General features: G+C 35.4%; 1 protein-coding gene across 1 annotated transcript in view; it reads right to left on the reverse strand.

The window, feature by feature from the left end:
* Positions 1-26,522, reverse strand: part of scfd2 (sec1 family domain containing 2) — a 181,305-nt gene that overhangs the window by 87,901 nt on the left and 66,882 nt on the right. Inside the window, exon 5 of the mRNA XM_073816729.1 lies at positions 10,136-10,409. Coding sequence (XP_073672830.1) covers positions 10,136-10,409 — 274 coding nt within the window. The remainder of the gene's footprint in view (positions 1-10,135; positions 10,410-26,522) is intronic.

A 26,522-nucleotide genomic window follows, 5' to 3' on the forward strand; every position in this document is an offset into this window, starting at 1 on the left:
CTTTCCCGTATATATGTGGAATTAAATCACTGTGAAAGAGAGATTATGTGCATGTGTTTATGTGCTGGGACACATTCAGGTCATGCATAACACTTCTACATGTATGTGTGTAAACAGTTAAGTGTGCATATGTGTTTGCTTCTGCTTTCCAAAACGTGTCTGTGGGTAATTATAAATTATGCATGTGTGTATTTATAAGTGTATTAATAATTCTGCTGACAGATACACTACTTTGCTTCTCCGCCTCCTCACAATACAGACAAAGCTGGCATATATCTACAAGATTATTCATAATGAATAATGAAAGAATGATATTATTGGAAACGGATGGACAGAGATTCAGTAATATTGCTGACTAAAATTCTGGCAGATACTGATAGGTCAGTAATTACTTTAATGTTATGGTCATATAAAATAAAATAACCAATAAAAAAGCTGATATTAAAATTATGTGTCATTTTGTGTAAATAATACACCAGTCAGAAGTTTTAATGTTTTTAAAGAAGAAGTTTTAAAGAAGTCTCTTCTGCTCACCAAGCCGGCTTTTTTTTTTTGATCCAAAGTACAGCAAAACAGTAACATTTTTACTATTTAAAATAACTGTTTTCTATTTGTATGTATTTAAAATGTTATTTATTTCTGTGATCAAAGCTTTTATCATTACTCCAGTGCCATATGATCCTTCAGAAATCATTCTAATATGCTGTTCAAGACACATTTTTCTAATTATTAATATTTAAAACAGTTGAAAAAAAAAAAAAACTGAAAAAAAAAATCAGAATATTAGAATGATTTCTGAGGAATCATGTCACTGGAGTAATGATGCTAAAAAAACAGCTTTGAAATCACAGAAATAAATTAGGTTTTAAAATATATTCAAATAGAAAACAATTTTTTTAAATAGTAAAAAATATTTAAAAATTGTACTGTTTTTGCTGTACTTTGAATCAAATAAATTTGTGAGTGACAGTGAAAAAAAAGGAAGGTAAGAATGAGAAATAAACGGATAATCAAAACTGACTATTTTTAATCACTTTCTTAATAAAATCTCTTTCATAATAAAATGTCATCTTCATCTTCATAATCTTTCATCAAACTGTAACAACTTGCTCCATCTCTGAATCAAATTTCATTTTCTTGCTGTATAAGTCTTATTATTTTCTCCTTCAACCACCTGTTAGAGACACCTTTTCATAATCCAAAGTGTTCTGAATGGATATAATCAGTGATATAAAATAAAACATCCTGTATCACTTGGAAATAACTACATAGGCAGCAACTACTTCTTTATGCTGACTTTAAACATTGACGTGGCCAGCAGACATTAATATCATTCAATATCATAAATCATAAACCATAACAAAGAACAGATGCTTTTCTATTTCTATTACTCTTCAGCGTTCAAAGCACCGAGCCATTTAAAAATCAGGTCTGTGATTCATGTGCTATCCATCAGCTCCTAATTCAGACAATACCACTCTATAAACAGTCTTCGCAGTTTTATTTATTGATGGTGCTCGTCCAGTTCTATAAACAGACACAGTAGCAGACCATCGTACTGTTTTCAGACAGTCAACACCTCCGCCAATAACATTCTCTGTTTCACACAAAACCATCTGAGGCCATCCAATTACATTTGCCTTTTCAGCCCAGCAGGGAGCCTCTTTATCCAGTAATATTTCTTGTTTCATAGCAGTGATAGTTCAGGTACCACATGTGGAGTTGGCTGTGGATAACTCCACTAAGGAACCGATTTCCTATGATGTAAGACAGAAATGGAAACATTTTCCTAGATACACACACAAACATACAACCCCCCCCCCCCACACACACATACACAGGTTACTGACAACAATTAGAGCCAGATTTAGAGTCAGACACATTCTCATTCACATTCTACAGGAGTGAGAACACTCTGTCTCGTTTTCTATTCACCCTCTAGTGAATTCATCCCTCTCTTAGTTCTGATCTGCTCCTCAACCTCTGTCTGTTTGGAGGAACTTTACAGCCTCACCTCTTGACTCTCCACCCGCTGTTCTGTGAAGCCACAAGGCTTCAGTGATGACAGCGCTGAACTCCAATAACATCATAATAACATGCCGCAGCAAACACCCCTGCACTGCCGTAGATCAAACTCACAGAAGAAACAAAGTAGAGACTGCCATCTTAAGCAGAATGTGTAATTATACAGACGGATAGACGAATAAGCAGACAGCCATTTTAGTTAATCAGGTTTGGTTCTAAAAAGTATTAATTTAAAAAAAAAGAATCAAAAAGAATCAGAATGATAAAATGAAACAATGAACGAAACAATAGAATGATAAAGACAATAAGAAATAAACAATAGACAGACAGACAGACAAAAATGATAAACTCATAGAACGATAGACAAACAGATATACAGAGAGATGGATGGATGGATCTGACAGACAGATATGACAGACAGATAGATAGATATACAGGTGCTGGTCATATAATTAGAATATCTTCAACAAGTTGATTTATTTCACTAATTCCGTTCAAGAAGCGAAACTTGTTCATTTCACACAGACTGATATATTTCAAGTGTTTATTTCTTTTAATTTTGATGATTATAACTGACAACTAATGAAAACCCCAATTCAGTATCTCAGAAAATTAGAATATTGTGAAAAGGTTCAGTATTGAAGACACCTGGTGCCACACTCTAATCAGCTAATTAACTCAAAACACCTGCAAAGGCCTTTAAATGGTCTCTCAGTCTAGTTCTGTAGGCTACACAATCATGGGGAAGACATGGGGAAGAATCATTGACACCTTGCACAAGGAGGGCAAGACACAAAAGGTCATTGCAAAAGAGGCTGGCTGTTCACAGAGCTCTGTATCCAAGCACATTAATAGAGAGGCGAAGGGAAGGAAAAGATGTGGTAGAAAAAAAGTGTACAATCAATAGGGATAACCCTCACCCTGGAGAGAATTGTGAAACAAAACCAATTCAAAAAGAAGATTCACAAAGAGTGGACTGCAGCTGAAGTCAGTGCTTCAAGAAACACAATGCACAGAAGTTTGCAAGACATGGGTTTCAGCTGTCGCATTGTGTCAAGCCACTCTTGAACAACAGACAGCGTCAGAAGCGTCTCACCTGGGCTAAAGACAAAAAGGACTGGACTGCTGCTGAGTGGTCCAAAGTTATGTTCTCTGATGAAAGTAAATTTTGCATTTCCTTTGAAAATCAGGGTCCCAGAGTCTGGAGGAAGAGAGGAGAGGCACAGAATCCACGTTGCTTGAGGTCCAGTGTAAAGTTTCCACAGTCAGTGATGGTTTGGGGGCCATGTCATCTGCTGGTGTTGGTCAACGCAGCTGTATAACAGGACGTTTTAGAGCACTTCACGCTTCCTGCTGCTGACCAACTTAATGGAGATGCAGATTTCATTTTCCAACAGGACTTGGCACCTGCACAGAGAGCCAAAGCTACCAGTACCTGGTTTAAGGACCATGGTATCCCTGTTCTTAACCGGCCAGCAAACTCGCCTGACCTTAACCCCATAGAAAATGTATGGGGTATTGTGAAGAGGAAGATGCGATATGCCAGACCCAACAATGCAGAAGAGCTGAAGGCCACTATCAGAGCAACCTGGGCTCTCATAACACCTGAGCAGTGCCACAGACTGATCGACTCCATGCCACGCCGCATTGCTGCAGTAATTCAGGCAAAAGGAGCCGCAACCAAGTATTGAGTGCTGTACATGCGCATACTTTTCTTGTTCATACTTTTCAGTTGGCCAAGATTTCTAAAAATCCTTTCTTTGTATTGGTCTTAAGTAATATTCTAATTTTCTGAGATACTGAATTGGGGTTTTCAGTAGTTGTCAGTTCACCAAAATTAAAAGAAATAAACACTTGATGATAAAATCATAGAACAATATACAGACAAACAGAGAGATAAAGAGACAGATAAATAGATAGATAGACAGACAGACAGATAGATATACAGTAAAATAAACAAAAAGAGTGTCAGAAAGAATGACAGAATGATAGACAGGCAGATGACAGACACAGACAGACTGGGCAGCTGATGTTGGTAAACAGGACAGCACACATAATGACAGACAGCTGTGAAGGTTACAGCAGCACTTACACCATCAGCCGTCTGTAATTGTGCCGTCCGGTGACGCTCTGTAATCCAGCTCCCCTGAGGAGGCCAACGCATCTTTGAGTGCATTTTTAACTTCTACTTCTCACCCTCTGCATGTGTATGTTTGCTCAGCCAGGATTTTCTGCTGTGTATTTGTGTTGGGGTGTACGTCCTGTTATTCAAGCTCTCTGTTCGTTTATGTGCAAGTGAGTGAGTTTCATTATGACAGTGTTTCTTTTTCGGCGGATTTAAAATGAGAGTTCAGGCAGCGCGGTTCCCATGCTGACCAGGGCTGAGTTCATGTAAGTGTGTGCATAAGCTGCTGGTTTCCATAGCAACCAGGTTTCAAGTTGAGCCTGCTTTCCATTCTGACCAATTTAACTGAGCCGAATGTCACAATCAATATATATTTCACTGAGCACATGCACAGCACTGGTATAAGAACACCAGCCACAGCTGCACGTTCCTTCATTGTTAAATAATTTGATTGTTACACTGATGATGAAAACATATGGCCGAAGTTTCATCACATGTGCGTCCAGGCACACGAGTAAAACATTCATACGCTCAGAAACTCCTTTAAAGCCTACAAATAACTGTCAATGAGTGGTCATACATTTTCCTGGACACACCTGGTGTGCATTGGCACTGTAATTGGCAGGTTAGTGTTTATATGAAAGAGTCATACGCTTTAAAAGACAGAGAGAGGGAACGAGGGGCCCCTCAGCAGAGCAGAGCAGGAAGTTAGCAAGAGCCAAAGCATTCTTCATTAATGCACGAGAAGAACAGAACGACAAGAGCGAAAGAGCAAGAAGAAGAAAGTTAATATTCTTTTTAATATTACATTTTAACCTTAATTTTTAATGCATAAAATATTACAGTAGAACCAAAGCATTCTTAATTAATGCAATATAAGAAAAGAAAGAGGAAGGATGAGAGAAAAAGTTAATGCATATAGAATGTTAATGCATAATATAATATAATATAATATAATATAATATAATATAATATAATATAATATAATATAATATAATATAATAAAGATTTCAGAAAGTTTTAAATGCTACAAGTGAATTATAGGCATCACATATTCATAATATATAGCATGAAAAATGACCACTTAATCAATATTTAAGATTAAAATTATGTGTTATTAAATTATTATTATTATTATTATTATTAAGGAGAAGAAAGTTAATACTCATTTTAATATTATATGTAATATTAATTTTAATGCATAAAATATTGTGGTGAAAATAAGAGGTGAGGCTGTAAAGTATTCTTCATTAATGCAAGATAAGAAATTAAAGAAAAAGTTAATGCATATGCAATGTTAATATAATATAATATAATTTGGTCTAAAAATACAACACTTACAATTAAGATTTAAAAAAAAGTTTAAATGCTACAAGTGAACTTAGGCATCACAGACTCATAATATATAGCATGAAAAATGTATCAATATTTAAGATTAAAAATATGTCTTGCAAAAATATTATCGCTAAATAATAATAATAATAATAATTTAATTATTATTGAGAAGAAAGTTAATACTAAGTTTTAATATTATATTTAATATTAATTTAATGCATAAATGAATGCATATTGCAATAGACCCAACACATTCTTCATTAATGCAAGATAAGAAAAGATTAATGCATATACAATGTTAATGCATAATATAATATAATATAATATAATATAATACAATATGTGCAATTTTGTCTAAATAAATGAAAAATAAAACACTTAAAATTAAGATTTAAAACAGTTTAATTTTTTAAAGTTTAATTTAAATAAATTAAGGCATCACAGACTCATATAGCATCGAAATTTGTTATTTCATCAGTATTTAAGATCTGATGATAAATTATTATTGCAAAGTGATTATGCTATATATATAGATATAGATATATAACTCAAAAATAATAACAAATGAATTACAGTCAACCCAAAATTTATTCAGACACCTTCAAAATTTTTCACATTATCACAGTTTATTCGCTATAGTTTAGAAAATGGTAATAAAATATGACAAGAACTCAAGAGTTCACAACTGTCACAACAAATTCATCTCGATAATGTCAGATAACTTTGATAGAAAGGTGTGTAACAAAACATGGTCATGTCAAAGTGTCTGAATAATTTTTTTCGTCACATATTTTACTGGTAGCCCACTGTATGAGGGATTTTTGGTTTGACTGTATATATAATTAATTTAAAGAAACATAATAATTAATTAGAAAAATTATATATACATATATATAGTATTATTTTTTATATTTTTTTATATTTATATATATTTATATTTATTATTATAATTATACACACACACACACACACACACACACACACACACACACACACACACACACACACACACACACACACAATCTTTTGAAAAAAAAAAATACTATATATTTCCTAATGGAACTTTCAACTCAAGAAAGCATATACTCATGTATACTCAAATTACAACATATTTTCCAACAATCGCAATGCTGTAACATGCCAGTCTGTTCCTTTCAGAAACCCCACAGGTATGGAAACATTCGTAAAAACTTAAAAACCCTGACTCCAACCACACTGACACACACACACACACACACACAGATTTTAAACGACACAGTTAAGATGGAGGACCACACGCCAGTCTGACCACTGCGGCAAAGCATCTATTACACGCTTTCGAAGGCCGTGCTGATGGCGACTCTCTCAGGGTGTGTCCACCAGCCTAATAGGCACTTTGAATTTCACTTCAGTACAACATCAAATCATCGCAGGAGTAAAGCAAGCTTATATACACACACTTACACAAAAACAGAGCAGAGCCCTCAAGGTTGGAAAAATTGAACTTGTAGTCATGTTTCAAAAGATGCACTGCACACACTCTTTTAAGAAGCCTCCATGTAACCTTAAATACACAACATTATGTAGGCGGCAAGCAAAAATGACTAAGAAACTAAAGCCTAGGGAATGAGCTGGTTTAAAGTGCAGCGAGTGTACAGAGTTCATTCCTGCAGTCACAAATCAGGCCGAATCAGGTTTACAGGCTTTCATATGGGCCACAGATTCAGATGGCTTCCATCAGCTGTCACCAAACCGAGAGAGAGAGAGCATGAAAAAAGAGGGAAAAAAAGGGAAAGGAGAACGCTTGAGGAAAAAGTAAATCAAAGATTTGAATCTTTTACTTTGGAAGTGGATTTCATGCTAAAAAAACAGCAGTGTGTTAGCTTGTGTGTGTGACTGATGGAGTGTGAGGGTGGTGAGTGAGTATTCTTGAGGACAAAAGGAGACAGAAGGCAGAGGTTATTCCCTCCATTCATCTTAACTCGTTCACTTTACTGGCTCCATCCATTTCACATCTTGACTCCTCTCTGACCCAGTTCACTTTTCATCCTCTTTCTAACTCTGCTTCCAAAGTAACTTACAATACAGCAAATGAAGGACAACCTGAGACATGCTGTGTTCCAAAACCCAGCGAGCTGCCTATAAAGGGAGAATTTTAAGGCATCATAACCGTAATCTCCAATGTTCCAATTATTTTAGCCAAATTCTAAGGGACACACCATGTCAAAAACACTTTCTGAGAAAAAAAAAATCAATCACATATTACGGATTGCAAAGAAAAATTCTGATCACTAATAAACTTCTCTGTTTCATTCAATACTGAAAAGGCTGGGCGAAATACTGGGCGATATGACCTAAAATCAAAATCTTGATTAATTGAATTGTTTTACCTTGATTACAATTAACGATTATTTTTATTTAGGGGTTCAAGTGCGTATCGCTGAAACTCTATTGTAATTGTTAGAATGGTCACGAATCAGTGATCCCCACATAAAACTGGTCGTGCAGACCAAACGGTAAGTGGTAGAGACTTGAAACTTGGAGGGATGGTAGTACTCATACCACCAACAATGTCACCAAGGCTCGCCCAAATCGGCCTGATAGGGGCGCTACAGCGATCAAAAGTATGAAGTCGCTCGTAACTCGAAGGCTCAATTGTCTTATGTCCTTGGAATCCTTGGTTCACACCGGACAAAACGCATGATCAGATTCGATAGTGGTGAAATGTTTGGGTATTTTGGAATTTTTACAAACATACTTTGGCAAACTAGTCCTAGTTTTTTCGCCCGACTGGAACCAAACCAGTGCAGAAAGATTATCTGGTGAGCAAATATCAATAATTATCAAAAAAATGTCTTTTGACTCACCGTTGCAAAAGGGGCTTCAAAATGTTTGAAAAGGGGCAGGGCCACTTTTAGTAAAATGCCTATAGCTCCTGAATGGAATGAGATATCTTCGCCAAAGTCAGGACACTTAAGTAAGAGCTCAATCTGAGGTTGCTGGACAAAACTCACAGAGCTTGGCCACTTGGTAGTGCTATAAGGGAGCATAAAAAAACATACAAATGGCTATACCTACGCAACCATTTGTCCTATCAACATGAAAATCGCTGTGTCTTAATCCAAAGTGCCACAAGTGTCTTTAAGGACATTTGTGTATCTCAAAAAACATGGCTGTCATTGGCCGATGAAATTTGAGCACCTATTAAGGTTAATGGAGGCCGATCGGAATGAAACTTGGTGGGCCTGTTTGACTCATGGGCCCAAAGGTCTGTGAGAAATTTTAAAGAAATCAGCCACTGGGGGGCGATATTGCATTTTTCAAGGGCTTAAACAACTGTGCATTGCACGTTTTTTGCAATATTTTTATCATATGGCAGAACTCCTCATTCTGGACAACTTTGCCAACGCCAAACCAACGCTGTAAAACAAATAATTTGTTAAATGATTGAGAAGATGTAAAAAAACTACTTTTGCGAACTAGTCCTAGGTTTTTTGATCAATCTGGCCAATCTTGAGCAAAAACAGTGCAGTACAATTCTCTGGACTCTTTAGGTCAATAATTATCAAAAAATGTTGAAATGTACCCTGTGGGAAGCTATACTGTAACAGGGTATGTTTGTTGAGGAAACCATTTTAGGATTTTTTTTTTCATATAGTGGAGTTAAACGTTGCTAGTTTGTACCTTTTTCTTCTTTGCATGTTTACTTTGTAAACACTGGGTTGGTACTTCTGCAGCGATGTAGGGCGATTTCAAAAGTTGGAGAAGAAAATGAGTTTTTCCAATATACCCTAACTGTCTTGAACCGGAATGCACAGTTCACGCAGAGCTAGACAAGACAAGCATTTGAGGTTAAAAAGTATATAAATTGTAAAATTGTTTAAAAAATGAAGGATCGTTTTGCTAGATACGACACTTCTTCCTCAGCTGGAATTGTTTAGAGCCTTTTGAAGCTTCATTTAAACCGCATTTTGGAAGTTCAAACTCGAGGGCACCATAGAAGTCCACTACATGGAGAGAAATCCTGAAAATTTCTTATCGGCTGAAGAAAGAAAGACATGAACATCTTGAATGACAAAGAGGTAAGTAATTTATCTTTGAATTTTTGTTCTGGAAGTGAACTTCTCCTTTATTATTAATATTTTGTGCATCTCTACAAATCTTACTATTCATGTAGATAATATGAGCTCCTAAAGGCTACATGCATAATAATTACAAAAGATTTACAAAATGCTGCATGTTACACCTCAGGACGTGTCCAAAGGTTGTAATATCCAATTGTATGTGTGTGTCTTAGAAACATAGAGTGATTCCAGCTATTAGCGGTTGAGCAAATGGTGTTGGTTTGTCAAGAGTCCCATTATAGGCGATCAGTGCCGTTTTTGTTCCACTGATGTATGTAGTTGTGAAGCGGAGAGGTCAGAACAGCTGTGCAGTGGTTGTGCTGGTGGTTGTTTTAATGTTGTTTACATGTTCCAGCACTAATCACTAGAGAGATTGGTCAAGACAGCTTTATGAAAAATCTCTCAATAATGTGGAAGCTTAGTGACAATAATGTGACAGTATATCATTATTAATCCACCCTTCCATTCAACCTACAAATGACTGACTTGTGAAAAATGACTGCTCAAGGGTACTGGGATAATGTTGAACTAGTATTTCATCACTAACCTGTGATCTCCTGCAGCAAAGGGCTTAATGTGATCTCCCGGGTGAGTCGGAGTGTCAATGCGCCAATCAACTCTTTCTCCACTTTCTCAACCTGCTTTTCCTCCTCAGCACCACCTGGACATGCTTCCTGGGCCATGGAGTACACATAAACCAGCAGCACCAGAAGATCATCCACGCTCAGCTCGCAAGAGCCAGAACCTGTTACAGACTCACTCGACTTTATGAGCAGAAGTAGTTGTTTCAGAACCTCTGCCAGGTCCGAGTCCCCCAAGGCCTGCAGAACAGAGACAAGACATTCATCAGCACTATTAAGACTATTAAAAATGTAGCATCGCATCTATCAAAGTACAGCTGTGACATTTATCCAGCAGGAATTACAAAGTTCTGCTATAGTTATTTCCATGACACGATCAATCATTATGTCAGAGACCTCCACCGCAGTCTTTTCCACTTCTGCGCATGTTAAATTCTTTCGAAAATCAGGTCTGAAGGGAACAATTGCTTGTTCTGACCGTGAACTAATTTCTAATTCGGTTACTGAGCAAATTTGTGGATGAGATCTGTAAAAACATCGTTTAAAGCTAAAGTGTATACATTATTAAATATTAATCTCATATCACAGCTTAATATGCAGAGACAACAAATACAGGCATGCTATTTGTAGGTTGATGTCTCTGAAAAAAATTGTAAACACTATCAGTAAAAAATTTGTGGACAGTTTTTAATGTTTTTTAAAGAAGTCTCTTAAGCTCACCAAACCTGCATTTATTTGATCCAAAGTACAGAAAAAGCAGTAATATGGTGTTTTTTACTATTTAAAATAACTGTTTTCTATGTGAATATATTTCAAAATGTAATTTATTCCTGTGATCAAAGCTAAATTTTCAGCACCATTACTCCAGTTTGCAGATTTGCAGATTTGCTGTTAAATAAATAAGTTTTATTATTTTTATTAATAATATTTAAAACTGTTATTTTTTTAAGAGTTTAAGAGTTTTTCGGAATTCTTTGATGAATAGAAATCTAAAGATCAGCATTTGGGAAAGAAATGATAGAAATTAATATCCTTTTATGTAGCAAGGATGCTTTAAAGTCATGATAAACACATTTATAATGTTACAAAAGATTTCTATGTCAGAAAAACGCCATTCTTCTGAACTTTCTAATCATCAAAGAAACCTGAAAAAAATTATACTCGGCTGTTTTCAACGTAATAACAATTTTTTTTGGAGCAGCAAATCAGAATATTAGAACCATTTCTGAACGATCATGTGACTGGAGTAATGATGATTCAGTAATGAAAATTTAGCTTTGAAATCATAGGAATAAATTACATTTTAAAACATTTGAATAGAAAACAGTTATTTTGAATAGCAAAAATATTTCTAAATTCTACTGTTTTTGCTGTAATTTGAATGAAATAAATGCAGGCTTATCCATCTATTAATTATTTAAATAAAATTTCACAATATTGATGTTTTTTACTGAATTTTTGTGTCACACATCAGATGCATTATAATTGATCCTTCAAAAATCATTCTAATATGCTGATTTGGTGCTCAATATTTGAAGAGTTCAGATGCAAAAAAGCCTCTAAGTTCCATTTGAAATTTTCTTCTAAAATGAGTTTATTTTCAGTTATTTCACTTTAATGACATTACTGAGGCACTTTTAGAGGAGTTTGCATATGAACTCTTCATTTATTATTATTAATATTGTAAAAAGTTGTGCTGCTTACTTTAACAAATAACTTGCTTAATCTTAGTAGAAACTGTGATACTTCAAGATTTTTTAATGATATTAAAAAATATATTATTAAAAAGCAGCGATTAGTTGAACATTTCTTTAAAAAATTTAAATGCCTTTACTGTTAGTTTTGAACAATTGAATGCATCCTTGTAATTATTTATTATGAAGTTCTTAAAAAAACATACATGCTTAATTTGGAAAGGTAGTTCGTTCAGTATATTCAAATTAATAAAAGATGAGACAAAACACAATTATTTGCTGTATATTATATTCAACATATAACATTTGCAGGGCATTTCAGGCTGCCCCTACATAGGGAACCTGTAAATAGGAATGCTTAAGAATGCAATATTTATGCCCAACCAAGGTGAAGTGCAGATGACCCTGAAACGCTATCTCTGTTTTGCCATCTGTCTGCAGGAGGCGATATCCGAACAAATTCGACTCTGCACACTGGACAAGCTGCTCGGTTTACATGAGGACAGACTGTTGAGATATACATCAACGTGTTTTTGTGTGTTCGTGTGAGTCTGAGAATGACTGTGTGCTTGTGTTAGAGCGCGTGTGTATTGGAACCTCCAAAATCTAATAACCTTGAGGATGGATTTCATTTGCAATGAAAAAACGTCCCTATTGAGCACAGCAGAGCTGTTCTGCCCAACACAAACACGGCTTCTCTCTCCGGAGAGAGCTGAACTGGCCTTGCTTCAGAATCTCATATCTGAAAACTACAAAATCCTCCCTCTGAGCCTGAGAGTACAATGACAACCAAACAATACATTCCAAAGCACTGAAACACAGAGTCTCAAGCCCCCTTCTTTTCAAACATGAGCGGCCCACCTGAATCATCTTATGAGGTAACCATTATCAGTCAGGATCTTGGATCAGATTACAATTTAGATTCACATTAGAAATTAGAATTTGGTTGTCTCTATTTACAATGTCCTCTTTTCTCATGACTTTGAAAAGTTTTGGATTGATTTCTTGGGGAACTCAAAGAGCCGAAGGAAGTCGAACCCCAGCGGGCTAATTCAGATCTGAGCACCATGTAACCTCCCAGCCAGACCGCCAGGATATGAGGGACTCACTCTTTCTCCATTGGACATAATCATTTTAAATCAGTCCTGGAAATGTAGGGAGGACATTGACTGGAATCGGATTGAGTCACACCTGTGATGCATCAATGCATGAACGAAAGGATATACATTTAAAGAGAAACAGCTCTTAGAGAGAAACCATTGCGAATCTGTAGATTTCCTTTAGTAAAAGGCCATTAACAACGAACAACCCAATTCTGTCAAAAATAGAAGTGGGTCTGGAAAGCCAACCGTCAAATTCTTCCAATGATGGTGTGGCTGACACTTTTTATTGTGTGGGTTAAAGGAGAAGTTCACTTCCAGAACAAAAAATTGCAGATAATTTACTCACCCCCTTGTCATTTGAGATGTTCATGTCTTTCTTTCTTCAGTCCTAAAGAAATTATGCTTTTTGAGGAAAACATTTCAGGATTTTTCACCATATAGTGGACTTCTATGGTTCCCCCGAGTTTGAACTTCCAAAATGCAGTTTAAAAGCAGCTTCAAACAATCCCAAATGCGGTTGTAAACGATCCCAGCTGAGGAAAAAGGGTCTTACATAGCAAAACAATTATTTTTTTATTACAATTTATATTTATATACAATTTATATACAATTTTTAACGTCAAATGCTCGTCTTGTCTGTGCATCTCTGGTTCAAAACGTTAGGGTAGGTCAAAAAACTCTTATTTTCTCCCTCAACTTCAAAATTAATTTCTAAATCATCCCACATCGCTGCAGAAGTACTGTCCCAGTGTTTGCAAAGTAAACATGCAAAGAAGATCAAACAGCCTTAATAAAAAAGATAAAACAGCGATGTAGGACGATTTTGAAGTTGAGGGACAAAAAAGATGGGAGTTTTTGGACATACCCTAACTGTATTGAACCAGAAAAAACAAAGAGCAAGACAAGACGAGCGTTTGAGGTTAAAAAAATATATAAATTTTTAGTGAAAAATAAAAATAAAAATAAAAATAACTGATCATTTTGCTAAAAAAGACCCATTTTCCTCAGCTGGAATCGATTACAGACGCATTTGGGGTCATTTGAAGCTGCACTTAAACTGCATTTTGGAAGTTTAAACCCAGGGCACCATAGAAGTCCACTATATGGAGAAAAATCCTGAAATTTTTACCTAAAAAAACACAATGGATGACGAGGGGGTGAGTACATTATCTGTAAATATTTGTTCTGGAAGTGAACTTCTCCTTTAAAAGATTTGCTGAGGAATTTTGGAGATCTGTGCAAAGTAGATGGTAAAGAAGTATCAGAAAATCCTTGAAATCTTGAAACAAGATCAGACCATCATATGATAGTTTTATATATATTAACTTATCAAATGACAAAACACTTTGTTAAGGAGATTAACATGAGTGCAACATCCTGTCTTGTTCTTGTTTCTGTATCAAAGCCCAGATCCGTGTTGGACAATGAGTACAAATCTAGAGAAACAAGAACAAACTCCTTCAAAAGGCACGTGATTCACACCAGCCTCCACCACAAAACACATTTTTATCCTTTGACATTGTGAAATCGAAACCATGCGGAACCCTTAGCCCAAATATTTGTGAAACAGATCTTAGGCGTTCTCTTTTCTACTTCATTTACTGGCAAAAGAAAGATGCGAGACAGAGATGGAGGGAAATACAAAGAAAGAGAGCGTGAAAAAAAGAATTCTTCGATGATGGTGTCATTGCATCGTGACGTAAGAGATATTCCACAACATCTTTGATTGGTAATGTACCATAGTAACATCATCTGAACGTACAACCTGCATTAAAGGACACTCAAATGCATTCGCTCATTATGATTCAGTGCTAGAAAGGATAAACGGTGCCAGGGCTGTCATGCACCTATTTGTTTTTTTCAATGACAGTTCTGCCTCACTTGGTAGCCAAGGGAAACTGGGACACAGCCAGAGGAGGAGGAGGAGGTAGAGGAAGAAGAAGAAGAAGAAGAATACATGTATATGTAAAAAAAATACATTAATACATATTTTAAGAAATATTAATTTAAAAAATACATATAGCAGAGATTCAATAAGGCAAGTCACAGTTTTGCTAACTAAACCCAAACTCTCTCACACTGGCCTTAGTAATTCTTCACATCAGTATTAGACAGGATTGTTTAGTTTGTTTTAAAGATAATTGGGAGGTGTTTAAAAGATTTATGTCAACACTTGTCACTTAAATGAATGGGTGCATATATATATATATATATACACACTTGTCTGAGTGTAAAGTGTGTGTGGTGTGTTCTTCTTCTGTGTCTAGGACCCTAATGGTCTGTGTTTGTGTTCTTTAGAGCACCTGACATCTGCAAGAGGGTCATGTTCACCTAATTGCACTGTTCAGTAAAGTAACCTGCTGAGACACAAACGCAACCATGTGAACACACACAGGAGAAAAATGCACAGATTTTTAAATTTACAGCTGTTGACGTAGTGATCTGAGACGTTATTTCCCCTAATAGCGTCCAGGGGTTTTCCTTGACAAAGTAGAGTAAGGAATATAGAAGAGTTGAAAAACTAAACTCTCAGTCCTCAGAGAACCATTTCCTCTCTCCACCCAGTCCTAACATTAGAAGCCTTCAGATTAATCAATTCACAAAGTATGCAGAAAAATCTGAGATCTTGGCTGCAAGAAGAACTTGGCCACAAGAAACATGGGTTTGGTAACATGTGGCTTGGATACTCAACTGCATCGCAGTTCTGCATTGAAATCAAGATGCCAATAACTCTCAACACCACTTCAGATCTAAAAGATCACTGTAAAATTGGTTTCAGTCGTAGCTGTACAGGAAATCAAAGGGCTGGTTGCTGAAAATGTACATGAGCAGAAGCATATTTCATCTACAAACATGAGTTTGAGATCTTAGTAATGTTGTTAAGACAAAAATCTTACTGCGCTACTCGACAATCACCGTTTACCTCACCAAAACAAACATTTGGAGAAGCTTTCAACAGATTGTATTGGAAAGCACCAAAATGTCAACCAAAATTCAACACGTAATGATAGTAAAAAGATTATTAAGTTGGCTTGAGAAATGCTATTTAAACAGTTATTCTCATTCGGACTGCTCCTCCTCCTAGAGCTTTAACTCTACAAACTCCAAACTCAGCCCAGATCTTCAGACTGATCTGACTTGAGTTGCTGTATCTTTTCTAACTGATCGGACTTACGGTTTTCCTAAAAATGGCGATTAAATCTGGGGAAAATCCCATAGACTTGCATGGGCCGAATGTTCAAATGAGCCAACACTATTTTACAACATGCTAATCATGCTAAAAACATGCTAGTAAATTGTTAATCATGCTAACAACAGGCTACTAATGCTAACATCATGCTAACGACATTCTAATCATGCTAGCAACATGCTAGTAACAGGCTAATCATGTTAGAAACATATTAACAACATGGTAATCAGGCTAGAAACATGTTAACATGTTAATCATGCTAGTAACTTGCTAATCATGCTAGTAATGCTAGTAACTTGCTAATCATGCTAACAAAAGGCTACTAATGCTAACATAATGCTAACAACATTCTAATCATGCTAGAAACATGCTAACAACATGCTAATTGGGCTAGAAACATGTTAACAGCATACTAACAACATGCTAATCATGTTAAAAACATGCTCACAACATGTTAATCAGGGTAGAAACATGTTAACAACATGTTAATCATGCTAGTAACTTGCTAATCATGTTAGTAATGCTAACATCATTCTAGCAACATTCTAATCATGCTAGCAACATGCTAGTAAAAGGCTAATCATGTTAGAAACATGTTAACAACATGGTAATCAGGCTAGAAACATGTTAACATGTTAATCATGCTAGTAATTTGCTAATCATGCTAGTAATGCTAGTAACTTGCTAATCATGCTAACAAAAGGCTACTAATGCTAACATAATGCTAACAACATTCTAATCATGCTAGAAACATGCTAACAACATGCTAATTGGGCTAGAAACATGTTAACAGCATACTAACAACATGCTAATCATGTTAAAAACATGCTCACAACATGTTAATCAGGGTAGAAACATGTTAACAACATGTTAATCATGCTAGTAACTTGCTAATCATGTTAGTAATGCTAACATCATTCTAGCAACATTCTAATCATGCTAGCAACATGCTAGTAAAAGGCTAATCATGTTAGAAACATGTTAACAACATGGTAATCAGGCTAGAAACATGTTAACATGTTAATCATGCTAGTAACTTGCTAATCATGCTAGTAACTTGCTAATAATGCTAACAAAAGTCTACTAATGCTAACATAATGCTAACAACATTCTAATCATGCTAGAAACATGCTAACAACATGCTAATTAGGCTCGAAACATGTTAACAGCATACTAACAACATGCTAATCATGTTAAAACATGTCAACAACATGTTAATCAGAGTAGAAACATGTTAACAACATGTTAATCATGCTAGTAACATGCTAATCATGTTAAAAACATGCTAAAACATGCTAACAACATGTTAATTGTGTTAGAAACATGCTAATGCCTTGTTATTCATGCTAGAAAAATGTTGGCAACATGTTAATGATGCTAATAACATGCTAGTAATGCGCTATTGACATGTTAATCATGCTACAAACATGCTCACAACATGTTAATCAGGGCAGAAACATGTTAACATGTTAATCATGCTAGTAACTTGCTAATCATGCTAGTAATGCTAACATCATGCTAGCGACATTCTAATTATGCTAGCTACACGTTAGTAACATGCCAATCATGTTAGAAACATGCTAGTACCTTGTTAATCAAGCTATAAACATGCAACATGTTAATAATGCTAACAACATGGTAGCAACATGCTCACAACATGCTAATCATGCTACAAACATGCTCACAACATGTTAATCAGGTTAGAAACATGCTAGAAACATGCTAACAACATGCTAGTCATGTTAGAAACATGCTAACAATATGTTAATCGTGTTAGAAACATGTTAGTGCCTTGCTAATCATGCTAGAAACATGCTAGCAACATGTTAATAATGCTAACAACATGCTAGCAACACGCTAATGACGTTAATCATGTTACAAACATGCTAGAAACATGCTCAAAACATGTTAGAAACAGGCTAGCAACATGTTATTCATGCTAGAAACATGCTAGCAACATGTTAATAATGCTAACAACATGCTAGCAACACGCTAATGACGTTAATCATGTTACAAACATGCTAGAAACATGCTCAAAACATGTTAGAAACAGGCTAGCAACATGTTATTCATGCTAGGAACATGCTAGCAACATGCTAGTAACTTGCTAATCATGCTAGCTACATGTTAGTTACATGCTAAATAAATTTGAAACATGCTATCCATCCATCCATCCTTCTGACAGACTGTATTGCCTCAAAACATTCAAGCTTTAAGCTTTAAAACTACTTTAAATATCTTTTTTGGACTGAAAACCATACACTTTTCTACAACTTTAAAAACTTAAAAAAAAAAACACTTTTTCACACTTTCTGATCAGGCTTTTTCAAGCCAACTTAAAGCTTGTCTTGACAAACTTTTTTTTAATCTAGTTTTAATATCAACCTGGTACTGAGGTGCCAATACTTTTGACATTCCTAGATTTAAGGCACACTAGAAAGTACTTTGTGGTAAAGGCAGCGTGCTGAAGGCTAAGCATCTTGGCTTATCTTTATAGCGTTTAATAAAGTCTTAAGCCTCAAAATAACATAAATAAAAAAACTGACACTCCTTAACCCACTTTTCCTCTCTTAATAAACCCAAATGAACCAAAACAAGACGTTTAAGCATTTTAATGTGTTGTGGTATTTCTGTAAAACGGCGGCTAGTCTTGCTAAAGTGTAGTATATAAAAAACCCGGTAAGTGTGAGGTACAAGTCTTTTGCTCATTTTCTAGAAAAGGCCCGTGTGGTTGATAACTATAGTCATAGGAAACAATTATTAGGAGAGCAGACGCCTGCCCACACATTACTGCTGCTATTAAGCACAATTAGCTAATGGAGCCCTATTGTCGCTACATGCTACAATAACCATTAGCCGCAATTACTGATAAACAGGGCTGCAGTAAAGCTTATATGGAAGTCGTATTACTACACTGCCGCCATTACGCATGATATTCATTAAACATAATTCTGTTTCACTGAACTGTTAAAGCTTTGGTAAACAGTGTAAACAAAACTAAATATCACTGGTCTGAGTGGTAATCATTTTAGCCCGTGAAAATCACAGATTTCTGAGAGGAAATTTTTGAATCAAGTGTAACAGCTCCTGTCCACTTTTTCAGAGGCCTTGGTTCCAGGAGTATTTTTCCCATATGTGACCTTGGACCACAAAACCAGTCATAAGGTTAAATTTTTACAAAACTGAGATATATACATCATATGAAAGCTCAATAAATAAGCTTTCTATTGATGTATGGTTTGTTAGGATAGGACAATATTTGGCCGAGATACATCTATTTGAAAATCTGGAATCTGAGGGTGCAAAAAAATAAAATACTGAGAAAATCACCTTTAAAGTTGTCCAAATTAAGTTCTTAACAATGCATATTACTAATCAAAAATTACATTTTGATAGGTTTACAGTAGGAATTTTACAAAAAATCTTAATGGAACATGATCTTTACTTAATTTCCTAATGATTTTTTACATAAAAGGAAAATCAATAATTTTGACCCATACAATGTATTTTTGGCTATTGCTACAAATATACCCCAGCGACTTAAGACTGGTTTTGTGCTCCAGGGTCACATATGTTTTAAGTAGCACAGGTATATTTGTAGCAATAGCCAACAATACACTGTACGGGTCAAAATGATCACTTTTTCTTTTATGCCAAAAATCATTAGGATATTAAGTAAAGCTCACGTTCTACGAAAATATTTTGTAAATTTTCTACCGTAAATATATAAAAAATTTATTTTTGATTAGTAATATGCATGGCTAAGAACTTCATTTAGACAACTTTAAAGGTGATTTTCTCAATATTTAGACTTTTTTATATATTTAAATTGTTGTATCTCGGCCAAATATTGTTCTACTCCAACAAACCATACATCAATTGAAAGCTTATTAGGTTATTATTTATTCATGATGAATAAATCTCAGTTTTTTAACTATAATATTATTGCATTTAAAATAACAGTTTTCTATTTTAATATACTTTAAAATACAACATATTTATATATATTTTTAATGCTGTTCTTTTTAACATTTTATTCATCAAAGAATCCTGAAAAAAGTATCACAGTTTCCAAAAAATAGTTTAACAGTAATAATAAATGTTTAACCAAATCTTGGTAGTTTTAACTCAAATATTGCTTAAAAATACTATATTTCATGCTTGGAATTAACCCAAAATACATAGGAAATTAACATTTATTAATATGTTCTGTGTTATAAGTTGAATAAATAATAATTAAATATATATTTTTTAATTGCTTATTAATAAATGTTCACTTTTTGATTATTGCTGATGCATCTAATAATTATGTGTCTGATTTGTAATTTACAAATCTAAGATATTGTATGACTTCACAGGACTCTGAATATAGTCTAGGAGTCGTAAGAACTATTTTTATGATAGCCTAATGGTGTTTTAAGCCATTTTTGAATGATAAATTCAGTCCCCATGCATTATAATTGCATACGTATATAATTCAATATAATATACATTGGCGTTCAAAAGTTTGGGATTACTAAGACCTTTAATGTTATTGTTAAAAGTCTCTTATGCTCATCAAAGTTCCATTTATTTGATCAAAAAATAATATTATGAATATTGCATTTAAAATAACAGTTTTCTATTTTAATATACTTTAAAATATAATTTAAAATACAAAATATTTCTATTTTCTTTTTAACATTTTATTCATCAAAGAATCCTGAAAAAAGTATCACAGTTTCCAACAGTGATAATAAATCAGCATTTTGACATAATTAACTCAACTATTGCTTAAAATTACTGTATTTCATGCTTAAAATGAACCCAAGAACACATAGGATATTAACATTTATTAATATGTTCAATAAATAATAATTAAATAATAAACATTTTTTAAATTGCTTATTAATAAATGTTCACCTTTTGATTATTGCTGATGCCTCTAGTAATAATGTGTCTGATCTTTAATTTACAACCTATTTTAGGTTCACTTTAAACCAGCCATATAGTAATTTTTAAGCAATAGTTGAGTTAAATAAAAGTACCCAGAAGGTTGGGTTAAAACAGCTTTGTCTATATTTCATCCTGCGTTGGATAGTATTTAACTGTATTTGTATTTGAAGTGTACAGACACGTTTGTAAGCTGTTGTTCAAAATCTATTTCTCTACGGAGAAAATAAATAGCAGTTCTACTTCCAGATCCAACTATTCCACTCTTTAGAAATAATCAAATATGTGTGATGTAAACATCAAAATTGCATGAAATTCCTAAAATGAAAGGAAAAAAAGGTCTCATAAGCCAACAATTGAAATGACCGTGCAGTTTCGCCCCGCCCTTTGTCTCTCGTCCAATCACGAGAGGCTGCCAGACCACGCCTGTAATGGCTTGCCGTCTCTGACAGGAAATGAAGTCCAGATGGGCCTCTAGAGGGAGCTGACCCCGCTGTGTGTGTGTTTGTGCGAGTGTGTGAGAGAGTGTGTATCCAGTTTGGCACTAACCAAAACCAGGTGCCTCTCTCCACACAATGGAGCCCTTCTACGGCCCTCAGGGCAGCAGGGACTCTGGGGTAAGATAGTGGGAGACGGGGCCTTTTATGGGGAGGGGGCACTGTTGTTGTGGGCACACCGCTGGAGGAATGTTGTTGATGTGTGTATGTTTGATGCCTCAAGCCTTTTATAAGAAGGGCTGTAAAAACAGAGCACCCTAAGAATACCCTTCGCTGTCAAGAGGTTACAACCAGCCAAAAATAAGCTCTGCATATAAAAGCATGATGTAAGTCAGTGAGGAAAGACTGGACTCCACTGAAACCGGCCTAGTGAAATTATAATAAAAGTTATAACTTCATAGTACATTCATTGGTTTCGCCCTTCTTAAAACGATCCTCCACCCAAAAACAATTCTGTCATTGTTTACAATATTTGTTTCAAACTTGTGTGACTTGGGGAATGGGGAAATTTAAAGAATGTTCTGTTTTTTATTTTCATGCAAACACAATGCATGAATGAATATAAGGAAGTAAGGAAAGTCACTATAAAAGTGGGACAGTGAAATCTAGGCCATTAAGCTAGTAACTCAAAAACCGCTATTACCAAATCATTGAGTCAGTGCCTTTTCGAAACTTGAAAACCAAAGCAATCTGATTCGCGAATAAATCATTCATTCCATTTTTGTGAACTGGTTGTATTAATCATTGAACAGAAATGACTCAAAATGATGATTCATTCCTGAATCATACATCACTTCTCTCAGGAAGGTATCAAGAAGAATCGGGGATGACAAGACTTTAAGTGAATAATGAATGAAATCACGATCTGTTCCTCAAACAAAGATATTGTATGACTTCCGAAGACCCGGAATATAGTCATATGAACTATTTTTATGATAGCCTAATGATGTTTTGGGTCTTTTTTGAATGACAAATTCAGTTCCCATGCATTATCATAGCATACATATATAATTTAATATAATATACACTGGCATTCAAACGTTTGAGATCAGTAAGATTTTTTTTTAAAGTCTCTTACGCACATCAAAGTTCCATTTATTTGATCAAAAATACAGAAAAAGTAATATTAGGAAATATTAGTGCGATTTAAAATAACAGTTTTCTATTTTCATATACTTTAAAATATAATTTAAAATACTAAATATTTCTATTCCAAATAAATGCTGTTCTTTTTAACATTTTATTCATCAAAGAATCCTGAAAAAAGTATCACAGTTTCTAAAACACTGATAATAAACTGAAGACTGGAATAATGATGCTGAAAATTTAGCTTTGGATCACATGAATAAATTCTGTTTTAAAGTATATTAAAACAGAAAAACAATACTTTAAATTGCAATAATATTTCACTACTTTTTAATCAAATAAACTGCCCTTGATGAGCAGAAAAGACTTTAAAAAACATTAAACATCTTTACTTATCCCAAACTTTTAAATTGCAGTGTTTTCATTATAAATGCAGATAGTCAAACTTTTCCTTTAAGACACACACACACAAATAGAATTAAATATTGCAATCCATCAGTTTGCAAAAAGACAGAAACCAGAGGAAAGTCATGAAAAATGGAAAAATGGCATCAGTCATCCATTTAGTCTGCAGAGGACATTTAGAGGCGAGGCGGAAGGAGGAGTGTAAACAATCAGATGGCAGTAAAACTTCATGAACACACACAGGGACTTGACGTAGGCTAAAATAAAATTAATCAGGACAGAAGTACACTAAATATGAATGTCAGAGGTCACTGCTTTCCACCATGGCCATTACAAAACCAAAAAATGAAATCCCAAAAACTATACAGAGAAAAACAAAGGCGTGTGCTGTCAAGAATGGCTACTCAACCTCAACATTACAGAATGCTGATGGTATGTGCACCATTGTCTGATCGCGTCACAACACCATCCAGGTCTCCAAGTTCATGTCAGGGCTCTTGAAAGAAACTAGGACTCTCAGTCAATGAACCACTTACAAAATGGATACTTTCAAACTAATTGTCCTGTTTCTCAGACTTAAGTCTTCCCTATTTTTATTAACAGGATTATACACAAAGCTGGGGGCAGATTCTAGATCTGATGTGGTTTATGGTCTTATTCTGCACAAGCCAGCGATTATGTGTGGTAGGTGAACATAAAGAGCGTCTGAGGGAAATGAAGTGAGGTGTAGACAGTCTGGGAGTACAGCACTCATTTCATCAATCAGGCTGTAAACGGCCTCCTTATACCTGATCAAAGCGGTTTCATTCAGCTCATTGACTCCAAATCTCTGGAGTTTATGGAGATGAAACCCAGTCCACACATGCCAGACGAGCCGCAGGTCAGTTTGTGCATATGTGTATGCTAAAAATGACCATGCTGTACAACAAAACTTCCAAAGAAGCTTGAAAAAAGCAGTTTTCACACAAATATTAAACAATACAAGATATGTTTCTTAAAGGGGTCATCGGATGCCCATTTTCCACAAGCTGACATAGTTCTTTAGGGTCTTAATGAGAAGTCTATAACATACTTTGGTTTAAAGGATAACTATTGCCAAAATGCAACCTGGGCTGTTTTTTCTTTTACTGTAAACGAGACAAACTTATATCTAAAAGCATAATTACGACAAACGAGCCGTTTTTGAGATTGACCGTGATTTCGTTTTGTGGTCAATGGCCGGTGAATGGGAGTACTAGGGGCATAACTTTGAGTGCATCAAAATCGATATTTTTACAACACTAAGAAGGCCCGACACACCATGAAACTTTGCTCGAAGTATCGCCTGGGTCTCTACACATGAACTCGAGCATTGAGAACATTGTTTGTGTACACAGAGTTTACTAAAAAGAAAGTTTTTGAACAACTCACTTTCACTGTTTGAGTTTCCGTTCGCGGCCGTCTTGCCAGTCAAGAGGTGTAGATCTCCGAATGAAAATGAATGGACTCCATAGGACGAAATATTAGGCTCTTTTTACAACTAGAAGGTTAATACTGTTTTTCACTTGCGACAAAACAACGAATTAGCTGTGCATTTATATGGAAATATGCTTTAGGAGCTATCCATCCTCGCATTCGGAGATCGACACCTCTTGACTGGCAAGACGGCCGAGAGCGGAAACTCAAACAGTGAAAGTGAGTTGTTCAAAAACTTTCTTTTTAGTAAACTCTGTGTACACAAACAATGTTCTCAATGCTCGAGTTCATGTGTAGAGACCCAGGCGATACTTCGAGCAAAGTTTCATGGTGTGTCGAGCCTTCTTAGTGTTGTAAAAATATCAATTTTGATGCGCTCAAAGTTATGCCCCTAGTACTCCCATTCACCGGCCATTGACCACAAAACGAAATCAAGGTCAATCTCAAAAACGGCTCGTTTGTCATAATTATGCTTTTAGATATAAGTTTGTCTCGTTTACAGTAAAAAAAAAAACCCCAAAAAAACAGCCCAGGTTGCATTTTGGGAATAGTTATTGTTTAAATTTCTCAATCGTATTGTAAAAAAAACACTCTTTTTACCTTGTCAAAATCAGCCTATAAAATCAGTTATTCTGTTGCATGTTCCTTTAAATGCAATTAAGCTCTGCTCACCCTGCTGCTCTCTGCTGTGGGATGATGAGCCGTAATGTTTACTTTAGCCAAATTTAGCCGCATTTAGATGCAAAACTTCCTAACTAACACATTATTAAGGAAGGCCATTTGCAATCATGCATAAAAAACCCCTATAATCACTTCTGCTGCTGCATCACGAATGATTCGCATGAACATAGACACATATGTAGATCGGGATCGGCGCTTTCCTTTCAAAAACGAAAGTAACGTTAATCCTCTGCGTCTTCAGCGGCTCAGATGTCAGGAGTAAATGACGACTGCTATGTTCATTATTACATCCAACAACAGAACACCTCAATCGCTCAATCTGAGACATTTTTGTCTTCCCCTGCACCTGAGTCGACACAATGGCGATCAGAGTCGGACTGTTTCAGCTCGGTGAGGGCGGATTTAAGGTAAGGCGCTCATGTCAATCAACTATCGTGGGAGCAGCCTCCATCTGTGTGTCGTCACACCGACAAGAGGCTGAAAATGACCTGATTTTAAAGATGAAAAAAAATACCACTGGGTGGATGTTTATCAGTGTAGGGTGGTTGTGTACACAAACTGCCAACACACATAAATGTTCAAACAACAAAAGTGAGTTTTGCATCTGATGACCCCTTTAAGCACAAATCAGCATACCAGAATGATTTCTGAAGGATCATGTGACACTGAAGACTGGAGTAAAATGCTTAAAATGTTTGCACACACTGAGCAAACCTTATACCCTAATAAAAAAGTTGAATGTTTAATAGGATGTTGTTTGTATCAGTTGTGTTGTGTTTGGTTGTCATGGATGACACTGGGAAACAATTCAATCTGTCTACGAAGAAAGAACTAAAACAGATGGATGAGTAGATGGGATGAATATTAGATGAAGAGGATTGGAAGAGACAAAACAGAAAGATAATGAAATGTATGCAGAAGAAAACTAAAGAAATGTAAGGAGATGAATGGAGTGAGGCGTAGGCGGTTTACACAGACCGAGAGATAAACACGCAGTTAATGAGATGCTCTTAAAGGTAATGCTAGATAATACAGCTGATAGATGTTCGTTTAAAGGTAAAGGCAGATGGTCTGGCCTGCATCAGGGAAGTTTATTTAAGAACATCCTCATGAATCTTCTCTTTTAAACACGAGACGCCCTCCACTGTGTGAGCGTATTTGCCAGGGCTCTTCAGTGAGACCATTTCAGTCGCATTTGCGAATGAAAACTCTTGCGTGCGACTATTAAAAAATATTTAGAAGCACCATGTGCGACTGGCCCGATCAGCATATTTGTGTTTGCGCTCTGGGGAGCTTCACAGGTTTCTACG

Source organism: Garra rufa, chromosome 13 (assembly GCF_049309525.1).
Source record: "Garra rufa chromosome 13, GarRuf1.0, whole genome shotgun sequence".
Lineage (NCBI taxonomy): Eukaryota > Metazoa > Chordata > Actinopteri > Cypriniformes > Cyprinidae > Garra > Garra rufa.